This window comes from Nerophis ophidion, linkage group LG18, assembly GCF_033978795.1.
Source record: "Nerophis ophidion isolate RoL-2023_Sa linkage group LG18, RoL_Noph_v1.0, whole genome shotgun sequence".
NCBI classification, from domain to species: domain Eukaryota; kingdom Metazoa; phylum Chordata; class Actinopteri; order Syngnathiformes; family Syngnathidae; genus Nerophis; species Nerophis ophidion.
Genome location: NC_084628.1, coordinates 20333292 through 20356850, shown reverse-complemented (window position 1 = coordinate 20356850; position 23559 = coordinate 20333292). Strand labels below are relative to the sequence as shown.

At 40.1% G+C, this 23559-nt stretch overlaps 1 protein-coding gene across 3 annotated transcripts in view; it reads left to right on the top strand.

Annotated features, from left to right (window-relative positions):
* The window catches only part of slc8a2b (solute carrier family 8 member 2b), a 235872-nt gene that overhangs the window by 162328 nt on the left and 49985 nt on the right, over window positions 1–23559 (top strand). For all 3 annotated transcript variants that reach the window (XM_061877530.1, XM_061877531.1, XM_061877532.1), the window contains one exon: window positions 20996–21447. In XM_061877530.1, coding sequence (XP_061733514.1) covers window positions 21097–21447 — 351 coding nt within the window. In that variant the 5' untranslated portion in view covers window positions 20996–21096. The remainder of the gene's footprint in view (window positions 1–20995; window positions 21448–23559) is intronic.

The window sequence follows — 23559 nt, the reverse complement described above, 5'->3', positions numbered from 1 at the left end:
TACTCCAAAACAATTTTAACAAAGTTTTACTTTGTTGTCAGTTATACATATATTTCCTTCATCCTTTTGTTGTCTTCTGTAATGTAAATGAGGATACAGCGTCATGCAGAGGTGTACTTATAACAATTTTATAGACAAGTGATGCTCGACGGTGAGTTACTGCAGTAGTCTGTATACCGCCGTCCACTTTGGGGCTTTGATGTGAAGTTCTGAGCAATGCTCTGATGACATCATGATGCTTTGTTGAACATGTCCTTTCACCTCACCACACAAACATGACATTTCTGCATCCTTTATTACACATGTGCTGGACTTTCCTGTGAGGCCAGCATCCCCAAACATTTGCTTATATACGGATAAATATGGATGCCCACAAAAATGTTTGGCGCCATCAAAATAATGCAATTTTGTAGATGTAACGCTCACAAACATTGTAATGGGGCTGCAGATAGTAGCCTTTCTCTGTAGGAATTAGCTTGCTTAAAGAAGGTGCTCTTCAATTTGAAAACAATAGCCATCAACTAGTTTGACAAAGAGATGGTCATCAAACACAACAACTCTCTAACTCTTACGAACCATAAATAAACAGCTCAGCTTGTAACAGGTAAGTGAACACACAACAATGATCATTTTGTGTGGCGTTACAATATAGTAGTGTTGTCCCGATACCAATATTTTGGTACCGGTACCAAAATGTATTTTGATACTTTTAGGTATTTTTCTATTTTTTTTTTTTTTCTAAATAAAGGGGACCACAAAAAATTGCATTATTGACTTTATTTTAACAAAAAAATCTTACGGTACATTAAACATATGTTTCTTATTGCAAGTTTGTCCTTGAATAAAATAGTGAACATACAAAACAACTTGTCTCTTAGTTGTAAGTAAAAAAACAAAAGTTCCTAATTTAGTCTGCTGACATATGCAGCAACATATTGTGTCATTTTCCATTCTATTTTGTGAAAATTATTAAGGACAAGTGTTATAAGTGGCGAGTTGTCCAGGGTGTACTCCGCCTACCGCCGGAATGCAGCTGAGATAGGCTCCAGCACCTCCTTGCGACCCCAAAAGAGACAATCGGTAGAAAATGGATGGATGGTAGAAAATTGATTATTAGTCTACTTGTTCATTTCCTGTTAATATCTGCTTACTTTCTCTTTTAACGTGTTCTATCCACACTTTTGTTAAAATGTATTAATCACTTACTCTTCTGTTGTTGGATACTTTACATTAGTTTTGGATGATACCACAAATTTGGGTATCGATCCAATACCAAGTCGTTACAGGATCATACTTTGGTCATATTCAAAGTCCTCATGTGTCCAGGGATATATTTCCTTAGTTTATAAACATAATAAAGATTTTTTTTTAAACAAAAGAAGATGTTGTGATGACTAAAAATGTCGACGTAATTATAGGAGTATCGACTAGATACGCTCTAGTACTTGGTATCATTACAGTGGATGCTAGGTGTAGATCCACCAATGCTGTTTGTTTACATTTTGACGGCAGTGAGCTACGGTGTGTAGTGAAGCATGTTTAGCTATTCCTCGTCCTGCAGGGATGATACTTGTAAGAAATGTACTTTATTTGTCGCCATTGAGGCGAGGATTAGTTATTTAAAAGTAGCTAAAACACCATCGACTGGGGCTGGACGCTAACAGCACCTCTTCCTGGGGGCGTTTCAGTGTTATAACTTCACCTTTATTGTTAGTTTTTAAGCCAAAATGTGTCTGTTCCTCCTTTTCTGTCTACACACTCTCTGCTTGTAAGTACTTTGGATTTTGCGCTGCCGAACATGCTCGTCTGCTCGTAAACCAGCAATGTCATGACGTGACGACGACGAGGGGTGAGGGGTGGCGGACCGTTACTTTTCAGAGGCAGTATAGTACCGAATATGATTCATTACTAATACTGGTATACTCTACAACCCTAGTTAGTACACACACAAAACCTTTATTCAGATAAGGCGGTTTGAGATACTTTTGCAAATTTTTATCATTTGTACTAATAGAATTTTGATTGTCCTGAAGGAAGTCTCCAGAAGGAATCAATAAAGTACTATCTATCTATTGTTGGAGGATGCTGATATGTTTAAGAGTTCTTCCTTTTTACATAGCCATGTTTAGAGTAGCTAGTACTTTTCCTTTGTGTATTCTACTAGTTTCTCTTTCACGTCTGTATCACCTTGTGGTGTTGAGAGGGGGGGGGGGGGCTTTCTTTTGTGTGAAAAGAGTGTGTTTTCCCCTTGGAATGCCAGATCAACTAGAGAAGCCGATATGAATGTATCGGTTAAGTTGACCTCCTAAGGCTTTAGTAAAACTTGAAAATATTCCAATTCTGTCTCAGGGTCCTTCTTACTCAGCATATATGTCATCGAAAGAATTTGGGATTGACCAGTAACTTAGATTCCCTGGTAGGAAGAACTGCTCCAACACAACACTATCTAGAACAGGGGTGTCAAACTCAATTTAGATCGGGGGCTACACGGAGAACAATCTATTCCCAAGTGGGCCGGATTGGTAAAATCACGGCACGATAACTTAAAAATAAAGACAACTTCAGATTGTCTTCTTTGTTTAAAAATAGAACAAGCACATTCTGAAAATGTACAAATCATAATGTTGTTGTTGTTTTTTTCATTTACATGTTGCGGTTTATAGTATTCTATTTTCATTTGTTGTTATTTATACATTCTGAGTAAATTATTTGGTAATGTTCATCAGTCAACACATAGGTGTTAATTTTTAATCTCATCATGATTCAAAAATTATTTCAATCAAATTACAGGATGTTATTTATGTAGTTTGCTCATTTTCCTCAACTGATGTACTAACATGTGGTTTATTTTTTTTTACACATGGAGCAACATTTGCAAAAATACAAATAATTGCTATTGCAACATTTAGTGGACACATTCAGAACAGCGGTTTCTTTCATTCAAAAATTTCAACACATTTTTATACCGAGCAAACTCATCCCGCGGGCCGGAGGAAACCGGTTTCCGGGCCTGATCCGGCCCGCGGCCTGTATGTTTGACACCCCTGATCTAGAACAAACCATTTTATAGTTTACGCATATTATTTAGCAGTTGTTTGATTCTTGGTAGTCCAGGCCTTAAATGTACAAGGTGAACATTATCTTAATCTTGTGGAGCGGAATTGCTCGGTTGGTAGCGTGACCGTGCCAGCAACTTGAGGGTTCCAGGTTCGATCCCCACGTCTACCAACCTGGTCACTGCCGTTGTGTCCTTGGGCAAGACACTTTACCCACCTGCTCCCAGTGCCACCCACACTGGTTTAAATGTAACTTAGATGGGTTGTACTTGTATAGCGCTTTTCTACCTTCAAGGTACTCAAAGCGCTTTGACACTGCTTCCACATTCACCCTTTCACACACACATTCACACACTGATGGAGGGAGCTGCCATGCAAGGCGCCAACCAGCACCCATCAGGAGCAAGGGTGAAGTGTCTTGCTCAGGACACAACGGACGTGACGAGGTTGGTACTAGGTGGGATTTGAACCAGGGACCCTGGGTTGCGCACGGCCACTCTTCCACTGCGCCACGCCGTCCCTTCAGATCAGTGTTTTTCAACCTTTTTTGAGCCAAGGCACATTTTTTGCGGTGAAAATATCCGGAGGCACACCAATAGCAGAAATCATTAAAAAAACAAAACTCAGTTGACAGTAAAATGTCGTCGCAATTGTTGGATATGACTTCAAACCATAACCAACTATGTATCAATATAGCTCTTATCTCAAAGTAGGTGTACTGTCACGACCTGTCACATCACGCCATTTTTTGCTGTCTTCCTGTGTGTAGTGTTTTGGTTCTTGTCTTGCGCTCCTATTTTGGTGGCTTTTTCTCTTTCTTTGTTATTTCCTGTAACAGTCTTCCTTTGAGCGATAATTCTCACATCTACTATGTTTTAGCATTCAAGAATATTTCAGTTGATTTCATCCTTTTTGTGGAGACATTGTTGACTGTCATGTCATCTTCGGATGTACATTGTGGATGCCGTCTTTGCTCCACAGTAAGTCTTTGCTGTCGTCCAGCATTCTGTTTTTGATTACTTTGTAGCCAGTTCAGTTTTAGTCTCGTTCTGCATAGCCTTCCCTAAGCTTCAATGCCTTTTCTTAGGGGCACTCACCTTTAGTTTATTTTTGGTTTAAGCATTAGATACCTTTTTACCTGCGTTCTGCCTCACACTGTTTCCGACATCTACAAAGCAATTAGCTACCTGCTGCCACATACTGATATGGAAGTGTATTACACGGTTACTCTGCCAAGCTTTAGACAGCACCGACACTCAACAATGACACATCATTTGCAGACTATAAATACTGTTTTGCAAAAAATATTTTTAACCCAAATAGGTGAAATTAGATCATATCCCAAGGCACACCAGACTGTATCTCACGGCACAGTGGTTGAAAAACACTGACTTAGATATTGGGTTTCACTATGTAAAGTGTTTTGAGTCACTAGAGAAAAGCGCTACAGTTGGACAAAAAAGTATTTAGTCAGCTACCGATTGTGCAAGTTCTCCCACTTAAAATGATGACAGAGGTCTGTAATTTTCATCATAGGTACACTTCAACTGTGAGACAGAATGTGAAAAAAAATCCAGGAATTCACATTGTAGGAATTTTAAAGAATGTATTTGTAAATTATGGTGGAAAATAAGTATTTGGTCAACCATTCAAAGCTCTCACTGATGGAAGGAGGTTTTGGCTCAAAATCTCACGATACATGGCCCCATTCATTCTTTCCTTAACACGGATCAATCGTCCTGTCACCTTAGCATAAAAACAGCCCCAAAGCATGATGTTTCCACCCCCATGCTTCACAGTAGGTTTGGTGTTCTTGGGATGCAACTCAGTATTCTTCTTCCTCCAAACACGACAAGTTGAGTTTATACCTACATGGATACATGGATGATACAGCAGAGGATTGGGAGAATGTCATGTGGTCAGATGAAACCAAAATAGAACTTTTTGGTATAAACTCAACTTGTCGTGTTTGGAGGAAGAAGAATACTGAGTTGCATCCTAAGAACACCATACCTACTGTGAAGTATGGGGTGGAAACATCATGCTTTGGGGCTGTTTTTCTGCTGAGAGGACAGGACGATTGATCCGTGTTAAGGAAAGAATGAATGGGGCCATGTATCGTGAGATTTTGAGCCAAAACCTCCTTCCATCAGTGAGAGCTTTGAATGGTTGACCAAATACTTATTTCCCACCATAATTTACAAATAAATTCTTTAAAATTCCTACAATGTGAATTCCTGGATTCTTTTTTCACATTCTGTCTCTCACAGTTGAAGTGTACCTATGATGAAAATTACAGACATCTGTCATCATTTTAAGTGGGAGAACTTGCACAATCGGTGGCTGACTAAATACTTTTTTGCCCCACTGTATATAAATATAATTCACTTCACTTCACTTTACAATCAGCCTAAATTCCGGTCATGAAATGTTTGTGTGAACCGCCATCATATGCGTTTTAAGGCGAAATCAACGCCTGTAAGTCAATAACTTCATGTTGTGTTGTTGAATATTTAATTTCTGATGACACCAACCAAAAAGCTCAGTTTTACACGTGCCACACACAAACACCGAGTCACAACCAACCATGCAAATTAGACAGTGACCTCATCGAGCGACAATAGACATTTCTGGTGCTAAAATTGCCCGATTGTAATAGAGGCATGTTTTTTTTTTGTCTTTTATGAAATGATTTGCTACGAAACAGTTTTTTCTTGCTCCTGCTGGGACGAAAAGAGCATAAATGTGACTTACACGGTTGTCAGCAGACAGCGAGCATGTAACAGCAATAATACAAAGGGAGGATGAATAATGAATGTTTAACATATGCAGACGGCGACATGGAGGACCTGTTGTAGATACTCACGGACAATCTGTCAGGGAGGAGGAGTGCCAGCGACATAGGAGGCCTGGGCCCAGCGAGACGCTACACACTAAGGCCGTGTTCAGATACTTAATAAATGCATACTTATCTCTGTGTTAAGGCCATACTTGCCAACCTTGAGACCTCTGATTTCGGGAGGTGGGGGGTGGGGGTTGGGGGCGTAGTCCGGGGTGGGGCGGAGGCGTGGTTTGGGGGCGTGGTTGGGGCAGGCTGCGTGGTTAAGAGGAGAGTATATTTACAGTCAATATTTTTATATTGGCTGTAATTAATATATATATATATATATGAAATACATGTATAAAATACTTCACTTTCAGTGAATTCTAGCTCAGAAAAGGTTGAAAAACACTGGTGTACACGGCACTAACGGAAACTTGTAATGACGTCACAGTTCTACACTGTCATTTCCAAGCTCAATAACACTGCCTTGCTGCCTTTAAACACGCTATAAGAGGACTTACTGTACGTTTGAACGTAAACATGCTGCTATTTTCAGATCAAAATGGGCATTGCTACTGTTGTGGATACGATCGCTGTCGATGAGACAACTTTGACCTGTGTCATAAGAAATGTGCAACATTATCTTGAGTTTTTAGTCCTCGTTTAACGACAAATCATGAAGTTAACTTACTTGTCTTGATTCCATTCTCATACAAACCCCGTTTCCATATGAGTTGGGAAATTGTGTTAGATGTAAATATAAACAGAATACTATGATTTGCAAATCATTTTCAACCCATATTCAGTTGAATATGCTACAAAGACAACATATTTGATGTTCAAACTGATAAACATTTTTTCAAATAATCATTAATTTTAGAATTTGATGCCAGTAAAATAAAATGTACTTACAATCACGCCTGGCTCGTGCCAATCATCCTTTACGTAGCCAATCATCCTTTACGTAGAAGAAACAATCCAAGTCCAAGTCCATTGTCAAAGTTATTTGGTGTCAAACCCCAAGATGCAGAGAAGGAGGCAGGCATTTGGTTAGAAAACATGACTTAGTTAAATACTAAGACAAAAACAAAACCAAAAGGGTACAAACAAAAAGCGCGCACATGGGCGGAATAACTAACTAAGGGATTTAAGCATAGAAGCTAGCAAGAAACAAAAAATGACCTAGTGTGGAAGGTAGTGGGTAGCAAACAGGAAAAACTGGAAATGGCTAATGCTAACAAAAACAGCTTACCGCTACAACGACCAGGACAAAATGTAGTACGACAGGTAGTAGCTGTAACAAAACGACACAACAGGTAGCACGACAAGAGCGACATGTGGCAACGACAATACAAATGACAATACAATACAATGATCCAGCAACTGACACAAGACAAAGCAGGTACAAATAGGAGCGGGCTGATTGGCAACGGGTGTGGCCAGGTACCAATCAGCCGCAGCTGAGGAGGAACACAGCACTCAGGGAACAAGACAGGAAGCTGACAAAATAGGAGCACTAGACAGGAACTAAAGACAGGAGATACTAAACACAGAGGAAACAGACAAATGCAGAGGAAAAAACTAAAACATAGACAAACTGTCAGGGGAAAGCCTGACATCCATGCTTGACAATATAGGTCATAAAATCTCAGCAACAAGCTGTAATATCTTACTGAGATCATTTAGTACCAAAACCCTTAAAAAAAGTAAAACTCTCTAACATAAAATCTGCTAAGTGAGGAGAATTGTCCTATCGGACAGAAAATAAGCAAATATCACCCTTATTTGAGATATTTCATCTTACTTAGATTTCAGTTTTTGCCGTGTGGACCTCTCCAGTGGATCTACTGGCCTGGGCATGGAACTATGGAGGGCAAGCTGTTGTCCAGGCAGCAAGCCCCCCCTCTCTGCATGGCTGGTGGATCCAAGGGAGGGACGAGTGTCGATGCAGCTTGGCACCAGCGAGGCCACAGGAGTTTGCTGGAGTGACGCTAAAACGTTAAACCGCCTTTGGGACTCCGGCTCCTGATTTTCTGTCGGGGTTTACTCTCTTACACTGCAAAAACTGAAATCTAAATAAGATGAAGTATCTCAAAAAAGGGTGATATTTCCTTTTTTTCTGTCTGATGAGATCATTCTTCTCACTAAGCAGATTTTATGTTAGTGTTTTACTTGTTTTAAGGGGTTTGGTCCTAAAGGATCTCAGTAAGATATTACAGCTTGTTGCTGAGATTTTATGACCTGTATTGAGTAAAACATGCTTGAAACTAGAATATCAACTGTTGCAAAGCTGTAACATCAACTCGAGTATGAAACTGCTTTTTCAAAGTAATACTTTCTTATTTCAAGCATGAACAAAAAAATCATGACTTTGACACAATTGTGTCTCATAATTAAAACAGATGACAGCCAAATTGACTTTGCGGTTTTAATTTCAATGAAACAAGAGAAAATACGTACTCGTATAGTAGTACAATCGGAACAGTACAGTTTACATGTGACATTTCAAACTATTTTGAACATAGATAGTTCATGCACATTCAGATTAATTTTTCAAAATTACAATAACAGAAAAAATTGGACTTTGGCCAGGCTGTGTATGTATATATATATATATATATATATACATATATATATATATATATATATATATATATATATATATATATATATATATATATATATATATATTATATATTCCTCGCGCACTAATTGACTGAAAGAGCACGCAGTTGGCGCGAAGATGTCATATTTTCGGTGCAAAAATGCATTTTTAGACAATATGATTTGCCTGAACAACGAGGAGACCCTGAGAGTAACATGCGGTTGCCTTTTTGCCTTTCCATTAAGAAAAATAAACTACTTTTTAATGTAAGTTTGCTGGTTTGAAAAAATGTAATGCCAAGCACATCTTATTATATCAATATAATGGCACTAGCATTTACTTAAAATGAAAATATTTTTTAACATATTGAGAATTATGGTCTCATTTTTTTTTTCTATTAAGAAAAGTGCACTTGTTATTAGTGAGATTATACTTATTTTAAGGTTCGGGTTCATTGAGGTTAGCGTTAGCTAATTTGACCTGTTTTGGAAAGTCTTGACAAGCCAAATTTTCTTGTTCTATTGGCAGATAATTTTGCTTAGTTCAAGTAAAATACCCCCAATTTTTTCTTTCTTTTCTGGTTTTTAAACACTGACTTTTTGCAGCGTAGCCTTACCCTCGAGTGGGTTGACCGCATGGCAGCGGTGGTTTTAAGACTAGAGAATTCCTTCTCCTAGACGGGCTGCCTTAGCAGGTTTACAAGCCCCATCGGCCCGAATGCGGCAGGTAGCACGGGGGTACATCTTACCCGTGGTGTTATAAACCCGACCCAACTATAATACACTTCATTACACATGTACCACCATATCACTATATCCATGATTACATGCTTTATAATTCCCTTAAACGTGCAAAATGGTTTCCTTGGCTCGTTCTTGTGTGCTGATATTAGAAATAATGTACACTTCACTGCAAATGTAATACATCACCATGTTGCTGAACACGTTATAATTCAGTGAGTGTTGGGTTTTATCAGCACAGGCGTGCATTCACTCTTTAATAATGTTCCTAGGGCTCTGTGTACGTGTAGGCTGGTTTTAAAGATAATGTACGTTTCTAGTACAGGGGTCGGCAACCCAAAATGTTGAAAAAGCCATATTAGACCAAAAATAGATAAAAAAAAATCTCCCTGGAACCGCAAAAAATGAAAAGCCTTAAATGAGTCTTAAAATGAAGACGACACATGATGTAAGTGTCTATATTAGCTATATACGCCTACTATCAAAGGCTGACACAAATCTTCGTTGACAGAAATGTTGTATTTTAATTTTTATTCCACACATTGTTGCAATGGAGGCTTCTCACAGGTTGAGATAACTTCTGGAAATTACTGGCTCACAATGGCCAAAGGTATAGATGTGTGTGTCCAAGTTTAAGGAAACAGCAGGCTGTCTTCTTTTAATGGATTTATTATAATCTTTGCACGCTGGGTAACGTTTGCTGTGGTCTGGAACAACATGGCATGCAAACAACTAACAGAAATACAGCCAATATTAGTGAAGTGAAGAGAATTATTTTTATATAGCGGTTTTTCTCTAGTGACTCAAACCGATTTACATAGTCAAACCCAATATCTAAGTTACATTCAAACCAGTGTGGGTGGAACTGGGAGCAGGTGGGTAAAGTGTCTTGCCCAAGGAAGCGGGGATTGAACCTGCAACCCTCAAGTTGCTGGCACGGCCACTCTACCAACCGAGTTATACCGCCCCAATTACATACAGATAATGTGTCATGAGATATGCAAATATAAATTAAATTCACAGAGGACATAAGCAAAGGAAATTAAGGCATAAAGATGCAATATGTACATACAGCTAGCCTAAATAGCATGTTAGCATCGATTAGCTTGCAGCCATGGATTGACCAAATATGCCTGATTAGCACTCCAGCAAATCAATAAAATCAACAAAGCTCACCTTTGTGCATTCACGCACAGCATAAAAAGTTTGGTGGACACATTGAGACAAAGGAGGAGTGGCATAAAATACTTCTTTCCGTGGCAGCGTCGGAGAAAGTTGTACATGTCAACAAACTACGATAAGTTCAAGGGTCGCTGGAATTAGTAGGACAACACTGTGCTTGCCAAATACTGTCATCAGTGAAGCATGTTTAATTTAAACAGTGCGATTTCTAACAATTAGGAAGGTTTCTGTCATGTCTGGTCTCCAACAGAAGAAAAAAAATATTAAAAAATATTAAAACAACATTTTTTTTTCTTAATCTTTCCATTTTCACACATCTCTGAAAGAGGTCCAGGGAGCCACTAGGGTGGTGCTAAAGATGAGGCTCTAGAGCCGCGGGTTGCTGATCCCTGATTTAGCATGTCAAAATAAACATAATGGAGGTGTAATGCCACCAAGTCAGCGAATGCTGCTTTTTCCAGGCTTCTGATTGAACAAAATCAATCAATCAATCAATCAATGTTTACTTATATAGCCCTAAATCACTAGAGTCCAATGTATAGTGGATCCAACATAATAGTGAGAGTCCTGTCCATAGTGTATCCAACATAATAGTGAGAGTCCAGTCCATAGTGGATATTGCATGACAGCAGGTGTATGCGTTTGTTTGTAGACATAGACAGTTTTGAAACTATACTTGTGTGGATGGAGATTTTTTTAACCCCAAATATGTGTTTTTGAAACTCTCCCTGTCCGTGTGGACATGACCTAATACCTTACCGTCAAAAGACATACAGGCTGAATAGTTAGTAGGGTATGGTCTGTTTGGGTCTGCGGCCTGCTGAGGGGCAATATTGTTTCCGAATAAATTCACAATATATTTGTAGTCCCTGCCAGTAAGGTATTACATTTCAACCTTTTCAAACCACAGGATCCCTTTATCAATGGAAAACATTTCTACGTAACAAGAAGCTAAACGACAGTTCAAAGGGCAACTGCATTCTTTTTTTTTTTTTTTTGACTTATGTACATTCCAAATACACAAAACCCGGTACCAATAGGCAAGAAAAGTTAGTTTTGCATAATAGGTCCCCTTTAAGAGCAGGGATGTCCAAACTTTTTCTGCCGAGGGTCGCATACAAAAAATATAGTATGTTGAGGCCAGGGCATCACGGTGGAAGAGGGGTTAGTGCGTCTGCCTCACAATACGAAGGTCCTGAGTAGTCTGGGGTTCAATCCCGGGCTCGGGATCTGTCTGTGTGGTGTTTGCATGTCCTCCCCGTGAATGATTGGGTTCCCTCCGGGTACTCCGGCTTCCTCCCACCTCCAAAGACATGCACCTGGGGATAGGTTGATTGGCAACACTAAATTGGCCCTAGTGTGTGAATGTGAGTGTGAATGTTGTCTGTCTATCTGTGTTGGCCCTGCGATGAGGTGGCGACTTGTTCAGGGTGTACCCCGCCTTCCGCCCGATTGTAGCTGAGATAGGCACCAGCGCCCCCCTGCAACCCCAAAGGGAATAAGCGGTAGAAAATGGATGGATGGATGTTGAGGCCATTGCGATACTTTTGATGGAGTAAATGTCACATTCAGGTAAAACCGTACCAAGATCCTGAGGGCAGGAGCTGCAGGAGCTGCAGCACAGTCTTTATTAAACAAACAATGGCCTGGGCTACAGACAAAAACTCAATGGAACAGGAGAAGATAAAAAACATGCACGGAAAAGTATAGGAGAAAAAACAGGAGGTATCTTAAGTGCTGAAGAGCGACACCATGAAATAACGGAGATAAACATTCGAAGCCAAAACACCCTGAAGTGTCTGAAGGACCCGGAAGCATCCGGAAGTGTGGCAAATGTAAAACAACACACCACATTATAAGAAGGGAATAGATCGTGACAGAAAACAGGCGTGTCTCTTATCCATCCACAACTCAAGGGTCTAAAGCAGGGCTCTCAAACTGGTTGTAAATGAGGGCCACATATCTGTTATGGCTGCCCTCAGAGGGCCGCGTAACTGAATAATATTTGATAATAAATGTGTGAGAAGTCCTTTTGTTATTATATTACTGTAGACAAGGGCCTGTGTGTTTCTTTAGGGCCCGAGCAAGCTCCACAAATGCGTTGCAGAGCACCGCAAGGGCCCTGTTGGAATTGCTATGTTTATTATTTTTATTTTTAATATTTTTCCACCTGCAGCACGGTGGTACATGGGGTTAGTGCATGCGCCTCACAATACAAAGGTCCTGGGTTCAATCCCCGGGCTTGGGGGTCTTTCTGTGTGGAGTTTGCGTTTCTCCCCGTGAATGCGTATTTGCACAAATACTTATTGCCTCCGGGTACTCTGGCTTCCTCCCACTTCCAAAGACATGCACCTGGGGATAGGTTGTGAATGTGAGTGTGAATGTTGTCTGTCTATCTGTGTTGGCCCTGCGATGAGGTGGCGACTTGTCCAGGGTGTACCCCGCCTACCGCCCGAATGCAGCTGAGATAGGCTCCAGCACCCCCCGCGACCCTGAAAGGGATGGATGGATTAATCCGCCCGTTTCTACGGCTTTTTGAGGCCAGTAAAATGCATAAAATGTCCCCACATTTTGCAAGTATGTCAGGTTAAGTGAAAAATTTATTTATTTTGGGGGTCCCGAAAATGGAATTTTAAAATTTACTCTTTAATTTTTTTTATTTTTACTGTATAGTTCGGTTGGTAAAGTGGCCGTGCCAGAAACTTTAGGGTTCCAAGTTCCATCCCCGCTTCCGCCATCCTAGTCACTGCCGTTGTGTCCTTGTGCAAGACACTTTACCCACTTGCTCCCAGTGCCACCCACACTGGTTTAAATGTAACTTAGAAATTGGGTTTCACTATGTAAAAGCGCTTTGAGTCACTAGAGAAAAGTGCTATATAATAATAATTCAATTCAATTCAACTTAGTTTATTTGAGAATAACAATTCAGAAATCTCCATTTGCATTTAAAAACGTGCACCTCTGTTGTCAGAATTTTACCGTAAAATGTACAGTATTTTTTCTACAGCATCACTTCATTTTTTGTTAAAATTCTGGCGACTCAGCAGCCAGTTTTTGAACCGTCTAATCTATTGTTGTAGTTCACTGTACAATTTGATGCATAGTATAATCGATGTAGATATTTACATATTTAAATTTGCATACATTTTGTGGAATGAATAATATATATTTTTTGCATAATTAGATAAGTATGCATATTTGTATTTGTCAGGTTCAAAAATCTATAACATCTATTAAACAAGACAAGAAGCAAGGAAATAAACAGAGACAGAATTCAATTTTGCTCAATTGAGGAGAACCGTGTTGACCTGTAACCTCTTACAGTGTCACCCACGCTCTGGTGAAAGATTTTACGCCTCCCCTTTATTTGGACTTTCTCTGACCACATGACAACAGCTACTTCTAAAGGACGAGGTCGTAAACAGTTCACAGAAAAGGTTGTAAAACAGTTCAAAGAAGAGGTTTGTAAAATAGTTCAAAGAGAGGTTCGTAAAACAGTTCAAAAAAGGAGGTTCAAAAAGAGGTCACCTGGAACTTGGGCAGATCCTGCCTTCTCTCCGCTTTGTAGTCCTTGGGTTAAAACAATATCTTTCTATTGATTACAATACATCAGGGGTGGGCATTACGTCGATCGCGATCGACTGGTCGATCTCGGAGGGTGTGTCAGTCGATCTCAAGCCAGGCATTAAAAAATATACATAAAAATGAGCAATCATCAATCATACCAAGACTTCACTTTCGTCAGTTGTTTGACATTCTCGGCACCCAAGGATCTTGTGAGATGACGCTGGCTGCTGCGAGCTCATATTTAAGAAAAAAATCACTAACAGGGCGGACGCAGAGAAACACATTTTATTTCTAGACTCCGTACCTACTGTCAAAACTCTAAAGACCGACTGCACAGTTCCTGTCTTCACCATAAAAGACCTGTTTCATCCTGCCTGTGCTAACAAAATAAGAGTCTCAGAAAGCTAGCGTGCACAAGCTAGCAAGCTACGGAGTTTGATGCCAATGTATTTCTCCCCCGCCCTCAGCGACCGCTTTCTCACTTGCTTGCCCACCCGCACACTCACTGACGTCACTCACCTGCTGCCAGACATTAAAGGGCCACACACATATGCTACTCTCATAAAGTGTTTAAAAACAAGTATGCAAGTTGGACAAAAGAGATGCCAAATCCAGCCACTTTCATGTGGTATTGGACAGAAAGGAGGACTTTTTTTTTCCTCCATTTGAAAATGCAGACGTTATCAGCACCACTGTCTAATTCCAATCAATGCAAGTCATCAGAATCAAATACACCAACTTATATTCTTGTCTTCATGAAAGAAAGGAATCTATGTGTGTTAAACATGCTTGTATTATCATTAAACACCATTAACTTGTTAACAAAAATGTCTCTTTCATAAATAAATAAATATAAATTATAAATAGGAATGAGGTAGATCTCCTCGACTTGGTCAATTGAAAAGTAGCTCACCTGCAGAAAAAGTGTGAGCGCCCCTGCAATACATGAAAGAAAACAGGAACACCTTCACCTACTCAGTGGCCTAGTGTTTAGAGCGTCCGCCCTGAGCTTGGTAGATCGTGAGTTCAAACCCCGGCTGAGTCATACCAAAGACTTTAAAAATGGGACCCGTTACCTCCCTGCTTGGCACTCAGCATTGAGGGTTGGAATTGGGGGTTAAATCACCCAAAAAATGCAGAGAATAGTATGTGTGTGACAATCATTGGTACTTTAACTTTAACTTCATCTTGCCTCCCCCCTACTCAGTGGAGTTTTACAAGCCTTACTCTTGGTAGGTTTCAAAGACAGCTTTTGCTTCTCACCGGGCACTCAATGAAACACAAAGTTTATGTGAAACAATGGTTGTAACAGTATTTTTTTTTTCTGTCAAAATGGGAAAAATAAATACAGTATATTTATTCAGAAAAGGTGGAGTACTTTGTTGACGCACATTATTTCCAAGCATATGACGATGTGGCGGGTCAGATGTGGCCCCCGTTGCTTGTGTTTGGCACCTGTAATCTAAAAGGAGGAAACACAGGCAGAAGCCAGTAACAAAATGAAAGCAAAAAAAAAAAAAATGAACAAGACAATAAAATATCTAAAGAAGAGCGTTTTTTGTGCCTACAGGCAAAACGTTGTGTCAGTTGTGTGTCAAAGGTGACACATTTGTTTTAAAGGCCTACTGAAACCCACTACTACCGACCACGCAGTCTGATAGTTTATATATCAATGATGAAATATTAACATTGCAACACATGCCAATACGGCCGGTTTAGTTTACTAAATTACAATTTTATATTTCCCGCGGAGTTTCTTGTTTAAAACGCCGCGGAATGATGACGCGCGTGCGTGACGTCACGGACTATAGAGGACATATTAGCGCAGCACCATTTGCGGCTAAAAGTCGTCTCTTTTCATCGCGCATTTAAACAGTATTCTGGACATCTGTGTTGCTGAATCTTTTGAAATTTGTTCAATTAATACTGGAGAAGTCAAAGTAGAAAGATGAAGTTGGGAAGCTTTAGCCTTTAGCCACACAAACATTAAAATTCCCGGAGGTGAAGCTTTACTATGGATCAGAGCGGTCAAGCGAACATGGTTCCCGACCACTTGTCAACCGGCAAGTTTCGGTGAGAAAATTGTGGTAAAAAGTTGCCTCTTACCGGAGATCAGCTGAGCTTGCGCCGTCCATGCAGCTGCCGTCGACTTCCCTCAGACACTGGCCTCAAGACACACCCCTCCGACTATCAGGTACTATTTAATCTCACTAAAACACTAGCAACACAATAGAAATATAAGGGATTTCCCAGAATTATCCTAGTAAATGTGTCTAAAAACATCTGAATCTGTCCCAATGCAATCGCCTTTTTTTGTTTTTTTCTAGTCCTTCGCTATCAATATCATCATCCACGAATCTTTCATCCTCGCTCAAATTAATGTGGTAATTGTTGTTTTCTCAGTCCGTATAGCTCTTGCTGCTGGAGGCTCCCATTATAAACAATGTGAGGACGTGAGGAGCCCTCACCCTTGTGATGTCATCGTCTGCGACTTCCGGTAAAGGCAAGGCTTTTTTATTAGCGACCAAAAGTTGCGAACTTTATCGTCGAAGTTCTCGACTAAATCCTTTCAGCAAAAATATGGCAATATCGCGAAATGATCAAGTATGACACATAGAATGGACCTGCTATCCCCGTTTGAATAAGAAAATCTCATTTCAGTAGGCCTTTAAATTAATCAAATGTTTTCCTTTTTTTTTTTTAAAACTTTGATGTGTAATGGCCAAATAAAAAATTAACTGTGGGTTGCAAATTGGCCACGTGTTGCATTTTTGACACCCAGACCTAGAGTAAGTATTTATATGTGTGTGTGTGTGTGTGTGTGTGTGTGTGTGTGTGTGTGTGTGTGTGTGTGTGTGTGTGTGTGTGTGTGTGTGTGTGTGTGTGTGTGTGTGTGTTACATGTGCATGCGTGTGCAAGTGTGTGTGTGTCTATGTGCCATGAGTGGTGGTGAATGAAGGTTCTCTCTTTTTTTTGGCACTTGGAAAACAACTTCAACACCCCTGATCAATTGACCCCCCCCCACCCCTTCCCAGATTTCTGCCTTGCCCGGTTGGCATAGCAACAGACTGCTCCTGCATCATAAACATTTCAGAGTGTGTCTCGCTCGCATTAAGACTTTATCTTGTCATTCTGCTCTTGTTCAGCTGTTGCAACTTGAAGGAGAATGCATGACTTGCATTTACTCCACTATTTTATATCGGGTGTCCAAAATGTGGCCAAGGGGCCATTTGCAGCTCACACCTTGTTTTTTTATTGGCCCATGGATTTTTACACACAAAAAAACAATAGGTTTAAAAGTTGTATTATTATTATTAACACTATCATGCTCTGTCACCTATTATGTTTTTTTTTTCCTTCATTCTTCTCATGTCTGCATGGCCTGTTTAAAACAATAACAAAAAGTTAAGAGTTTAGATACCCCTAGTGTGTAGAGTTTAAGGCAGGGGTAGGGGACCTATGGTTCTTGAGCCAGATGTGGCTCTTTTGATGACTGCATCTGGCTCTCAGATAAATCTTAGCTGACATTGCTTAACACGATGAGTAATGAATAATTCTGCTGGTAATCACAGTTTTAAAAATAACGCTCAAAATATAAAACCCTCTCATGCATTTTAATCCATCCATCCGTTTTCTACCGCACCTGTTCAAGAAGTCGGTAAGAAGTATTTTATTTATTATTGGTTACCTTCAGAATAACAATGTTATTAAAAAGAATAAGAGACCTATTACACTCTAAAAATGTTGGTCTTACTTAAAAATGCACATGTGACGGTCTCGAGCCGTCATCGTGCGGGTTCTCAGGACCACCAAGGAATGACATTCTATCGAGCAGGTGTAGACTTCTTTTATTTTGCAATAAGTGTCTTGCCGGTTTCCTTTGCAGTCTTCCCGTTTTTCTGCTCGCGTCTCTCTCTTCAGCTTTTCGGCCGCATGCGTCGTCTTCCTTGTGCTCTTTTCCTCTCGGGCTCAGCATCGGCTTCCTTCTGGTTCCTTCTCTCACCGTCTCTTTCCCCACTTGTTATTTAGGGCTATATAAATAAACATTCATTGATTGATTGACTTTTCAAACTAAGACATGAAATTCACCAGACAAAAAAAAAAAAAAGACAAGACATCCCTTACTGCGGTGTGACAATGTAAGGCCACTTTTTAAAGTGCCTTAAATTTCAAGCATTACACTTTTGGTACCTGCTAAGACATCAAATTTTACAATTATTATCACTTTTTTGCAGAAAAAGAAAAATGTGCATTGTTTTCACCTTTCTCTATAGCACCATTACTGAACCCTCCTGGATATTAATTTCTGGTAGAAGATTGTCACATTCTCTCTCTCGCATGAGTTGCACAAAAAAGTGTCAAATCAGCATAAGTTACCTCGAGCTGTTGTGTAACTACCTTAGCCCTCTACTGGGAGACAAAAGCGTAAAATCCGACTGTTCGCCGACTCAGCGTTATGGACGTGAGGAATGTCGATTAAAAGACTCAGGAGTCTTTTATTTGGACAAATACTTCTTGCCTCTTTAAATGGCGTTTGTGTCCATGGAGAGAATGGATGGCAGCTGTGTGCCCCGTCCTTAATGGACGTCAATAAATTCTTCATTTCGTGTTTACTAAAGCAGCCGTCTCGACAGAAGACAAAGCAGCGACTTTTGGTTTTGCATTCTCAGTGTTATTGATTTTTCTCTGTCTCAGAGAAGGCTTCAGTCAGTGTGCTGTTAACGCTGAGGTGAGGCCAGGACACCAAGCGGGGTTCTTCTAATGTTGCCAATGGTGGGGGACAACACTGTATGGACAAAAGTCTTTGAGCACCCCTCTTAGCGAGACATTTTGGATATAAGTGCTTGTTACAGTTTTTCATGGAACTTTGTTTTCCTTACAGTTTTTCATGGAACTTTGTTGTCCTTGCACCTAAAAAGTACAGCGAAATGTCATTTTCAGTACAAACCCATTGTGAAGAGTAGACGGAACTGATGGATCGCCACAAGGGCGGCGCGGGGGGCTCGATTTGAGACCAAGACAAGCGCCTAGAGCAACAATAAGCACATATGTTAGGCACAAAACTCAAGACTTGCAATAGGGCTGGAGGTCGGGGGGCAATCTGGTCCGAAGCTGCAGTCACCTTGGCTCTGCACCATACGCCATAAAAAAAATAAAATAATAAAAATAATAAAAAAACTCCCTCATGTGCAACGTAAGGAAGCCACCAGTCAATCAGGATCCGGGACTGTGCAATCAGTGGTTACATGCCAACTAGGACAATATTTACCATATTTATTTACATATTTAATCCACAATAAAAAGCCTGCACAGCATAGGAAGTAGGAAATACTGACTCCCACCCCCTCAGCACACTGGGAATCAGCATTACTCCTCTCTAGTCAGTTTTACCAGTCACTTTATATTTTTTATTGTCTCGTTTTTTACATTGCCTCTTAGAGTGGTCTTGAGCCATATTGTATACTGCATATTGTGTATATTGTGTTGTTTCTGTATATTGTGTGGTTTCTTCTTTTTTAAATGCAAAGCACCTCAGGGAAGCAACCTAAATATTCCAACCCAATCCAATCCACTTTATTTCTATAGCACATTTAAACAATAATAATGCTTCCAAAGTGCTGCACAGCCATGTTAAAAACAATATTAAAAACAATGTTATACTCCACCAATGACTGAATAAAAACAAAAAATAAATAAATGTAAAACCAATATAAAAACAATATACAAATAAATAAGATTAAAAACCATTTCAAAGGGTAAAAGCAATTAAAACAGTAAAATAGAATTTAAAATGTATAAAAAAAACACAGAGGACAACAGAGGACCAAGAACCACACAACTCACGTAGTGTTAAAAGCCAAAGCATAAAAATGGGTCTTAAGACGAAACTTAAAACACTCCAATGTGGAAGCAGTTTGAACATGGAGGGGCAGAGTGTTCCAGAGCTTAGGGCCGACCACAGAGAAGGCCCTGTCTCCCTGGTTTTAAGTCTGGTCTTGGGCACCACGAGCTGGAACTGGCTCTCGGACCTCAGAGCGAGCACAGGAATGTAAATTTGGATGAGGTCCGAGATATACTGAGGTGCCAGTCCATGTAAAGATTTAAAAACAAACAGCAATGTTTTAAAATCAATTCTTAAATGAACAGGGAGCCAGTGCAAACTCTGAAGATTTGGGGTTGTATGCTGGCGTTTCTTGGCCCCTGTTAAAAGTTGTGCTGCCTCGTTCTGGACTAACTGCAACCGGGAGAGAGCTTTTTGGCTAATGCCAGCATACAGTGCATTGCAGTAGTCCAGGGGACTTGAAATAAAAGCATGCACAACTTGTTCAAAAAGGTTAAAAGATAAAAACTGTTTTACCTTTACTAAAAGTCAAAGATGATAAAAACACGATTTTAAAACGCCATTGATTTGTTTGTCAAGTTTAAAATCGCTGTCTATAGTGACGCCAAGGCTGGACATGTACATGCACAATGACAATAAAGATCATTCATTCATTCATACTATGGGGGGTAAAGCGGCAAAGACGTGGGGTGTGTGTGTATACGTATGTGTATAGTAGTCCATGGGTGCGTGTTTTGTCTCTAAGCCCGGAGGCCACTCTGCTCGGCATTTGGGACAAAACTCAACATCCCTGGCATCTTTGAAGATAGGATGTGGGAGCGATTTTTTCAGATCCTCTTTCGCTGCACTGGTCTCGCTGGGATGTGTACAGCATGACCCACCCAAGGCCATGGCCAAGAGAGAGGAATTGTCGTTAAGGTTTTACTTTTGGTTGGGCGAGCGAACACATTCCAATGGATTTGTCCGATCTAATGGTCCATCGTGGCTCTCTCACTGATCACAATTTCGCTTTGCGGAGTAGAAAGCTTCTCCAACACAGTATGCTTCTTTTACCGTGATGCCACGGAATGCATTTCAAACCCTGATGGCATAAGATGGTACGACGACAAGTATAATGTAAATAAATACTATGATGTAAGATCTTTTATCTGCAGCATCTTCTTCATTTCTGTCTTAAAGGTGAATTGGTCACGGCCCGCAGCCTCCCTCCACGTCTCCCTCCTCCTCAGCCACACCGCCACTTCCTTTGCTTCCCGTCTTTGTTCCTCCTCCCCGCCACTATGTCTCGCCTGGCCTCCTTCCTCGTCCTCCTCTCCCTGCTGCCACCCTGCCAGTCAGAGTCCCAGCGCGGCGCAGCGGGCAGCGACCTCGACCATCGAGTGGTCTCCGCCTCCATGCTGCCCTCCTCCGGGACTTACGGGAACAGCAGCGTGCCCGGACGCGGGAAATGTGATGACGTGACGGTGTGCAGGCCGGGCATCCTGCTGCCCGTTTGGCAGCCCAATGATCCGGGCCTTGGAAACCAGGTGGCCAGAGCCGTGGTCTACTTTGTGTCACTCATGTACATGTTTCTGGGCGTGTCCATCATTGCAGACCGCTTCATGGCGTCCATTGAGGTCATCACATCACAGGTGAGGGTCGACTTTTTTTTCCGAGTGCCACGTGCAGAAAAACAGAATGATAGAAGGGACTACTTTGTTACATTGTGTACAGTAGAGATGCTAAAAGCAATCCAATGTAGGTCGACATATGCTAAACAGCTATCTGAATAAAGTACATTATTTTCGAAATCAGTGCAATTAGCCCAAGAAACGTTTAAAATATATTTTTTAAGAAAATAACCTCATGTTCTGTTAAATAAGGGTTAGAAACATGAAATAAGGTTGCACCTTTCTTATGACACACCAAAAAGTAGTGCTATGTGCTGGAGGTCCATGGGGTCTTGTCCGAAGGTGCCGTCGTTTTATTTATTTTTGTTCATTTATTTGCACTCACACGGAAGATAAAAACAATATACAATGTAAAACAAATCATGCGTGCAGGAAAGGGTAAGAAGACCCCAAGGCACAGTTGTCAAAGTCAAGTCACATCCTTTTAATGTAGTCTGCCATTTAATTTATGTGGTCCACCATATAATTTTATTGGACCCCTGTGATCATCCATTGCCTGATTAATAGTTTGTTTACGTTTTGATTCACTTGTTGTTTAAGTTCTGTTTCAGCACCCCTGATTTGTGTTTTAATTGCCATGGCTGCAGATTGCTTTCAACTGCCTCTGATTAGTGTTTGGGACAGTCACCTGCTCCTGGGCACTAATCAGAGAGCTATTATTTCCGTCCTCTCGCCTCATTCGGTCTGGTGTTTTTGTTTGCTTCCATGCAACAAAGTTACGTTCCGGTCCCTGCTCCGAGTTCATGTTTTTAACTAGAATGCTTTTTGGCTAACACATTCTTCTTACCTGCAAGCTGCTTTTTGACGTTACCACGCATCTTTGAAATATGACCTCTGGCATCACCCTGCCTCGTGTTCGTAACAGAACCCCATAGAATTTGATGTGTTCCGCCATGTAACCTTATCGTGGAGCGCCATATAAGTTTATTGTGGCCCGCTGCTTTATTTTAACTTGGCCCATCCCATAAGTTTAATGTGGCACGCCACATAGTTCTAATGTAGCCCACCATGTCATTTTAAAGTTTCCTTCCGCGTCAATTAATGTGGCCTGCCGAATCGTTTGAGGCATCTTTTTAGAGTGGTTTGTCAAATCATTTTATATGGCCCACCATATCATTTTATTTGGCCCACCATATATTTTTATTTGGCCCACCGTATCATTTTATTTGGCCCACCATATCATTTTATTTGGCCCACCATATCATTTAATTCGGTCCGCCAAAACATTCATGTCGCCATTCGCTTCTTTTTAACGTGGCCCACCACGGCATTTTATGTGGCCCAGCACAATTATGTGGCCTGCAAAAAAGCTGGAAAGAAAAAAGCACTTTCTGGCTGAATGTATTTATTTGTTCTTTCAATTAGACAGAAAAAGGTTGCACAGTACAATTTAATATTATCTGATAACCCAACCTTTTTTAATTTGGTCATCAAAAATAAACACTTAAATATTTGCTTCTCATTTTGACTTACGATTTCAAAAGATGTTATCCGTCAATCTGTAAAACAATATAATAATCAAAAACAGATGCCTTTGCAGATTGGCTAGTATATGTTTATATTTGTATAGTCATAATATTTATCTGTATTTATATATATGTACATAAATATATATAAACTGTATGTATATATACATATATATATATAATGTGTATGTATACATATATATGTATGCATATATATATGTAAAAATATATTTGTGTACATATGTTTGTGTATATATATATATACTTACATATATATACATGTACACATGTAAATATATATACATATACATATATATATGTATGTGTGTGTATATATATATATATATATATATATATATATATATATATATATATATACACACACACACATACATGTATATATACATATACACACATACATATCCATATATGTGTATGTTCACTGTAAGGGCAGCCATAATTGCAATGAGGCCCTCAATAAAAATGAGTTAAACCACCTCCCCCAAAACGTCCCAATTTTCACGACAGCAAGAACAGACAAGATGAATGCAACACATATCATGTACAGCAAACATTTTCATAACAATTCACTCCAGACCAACATAGC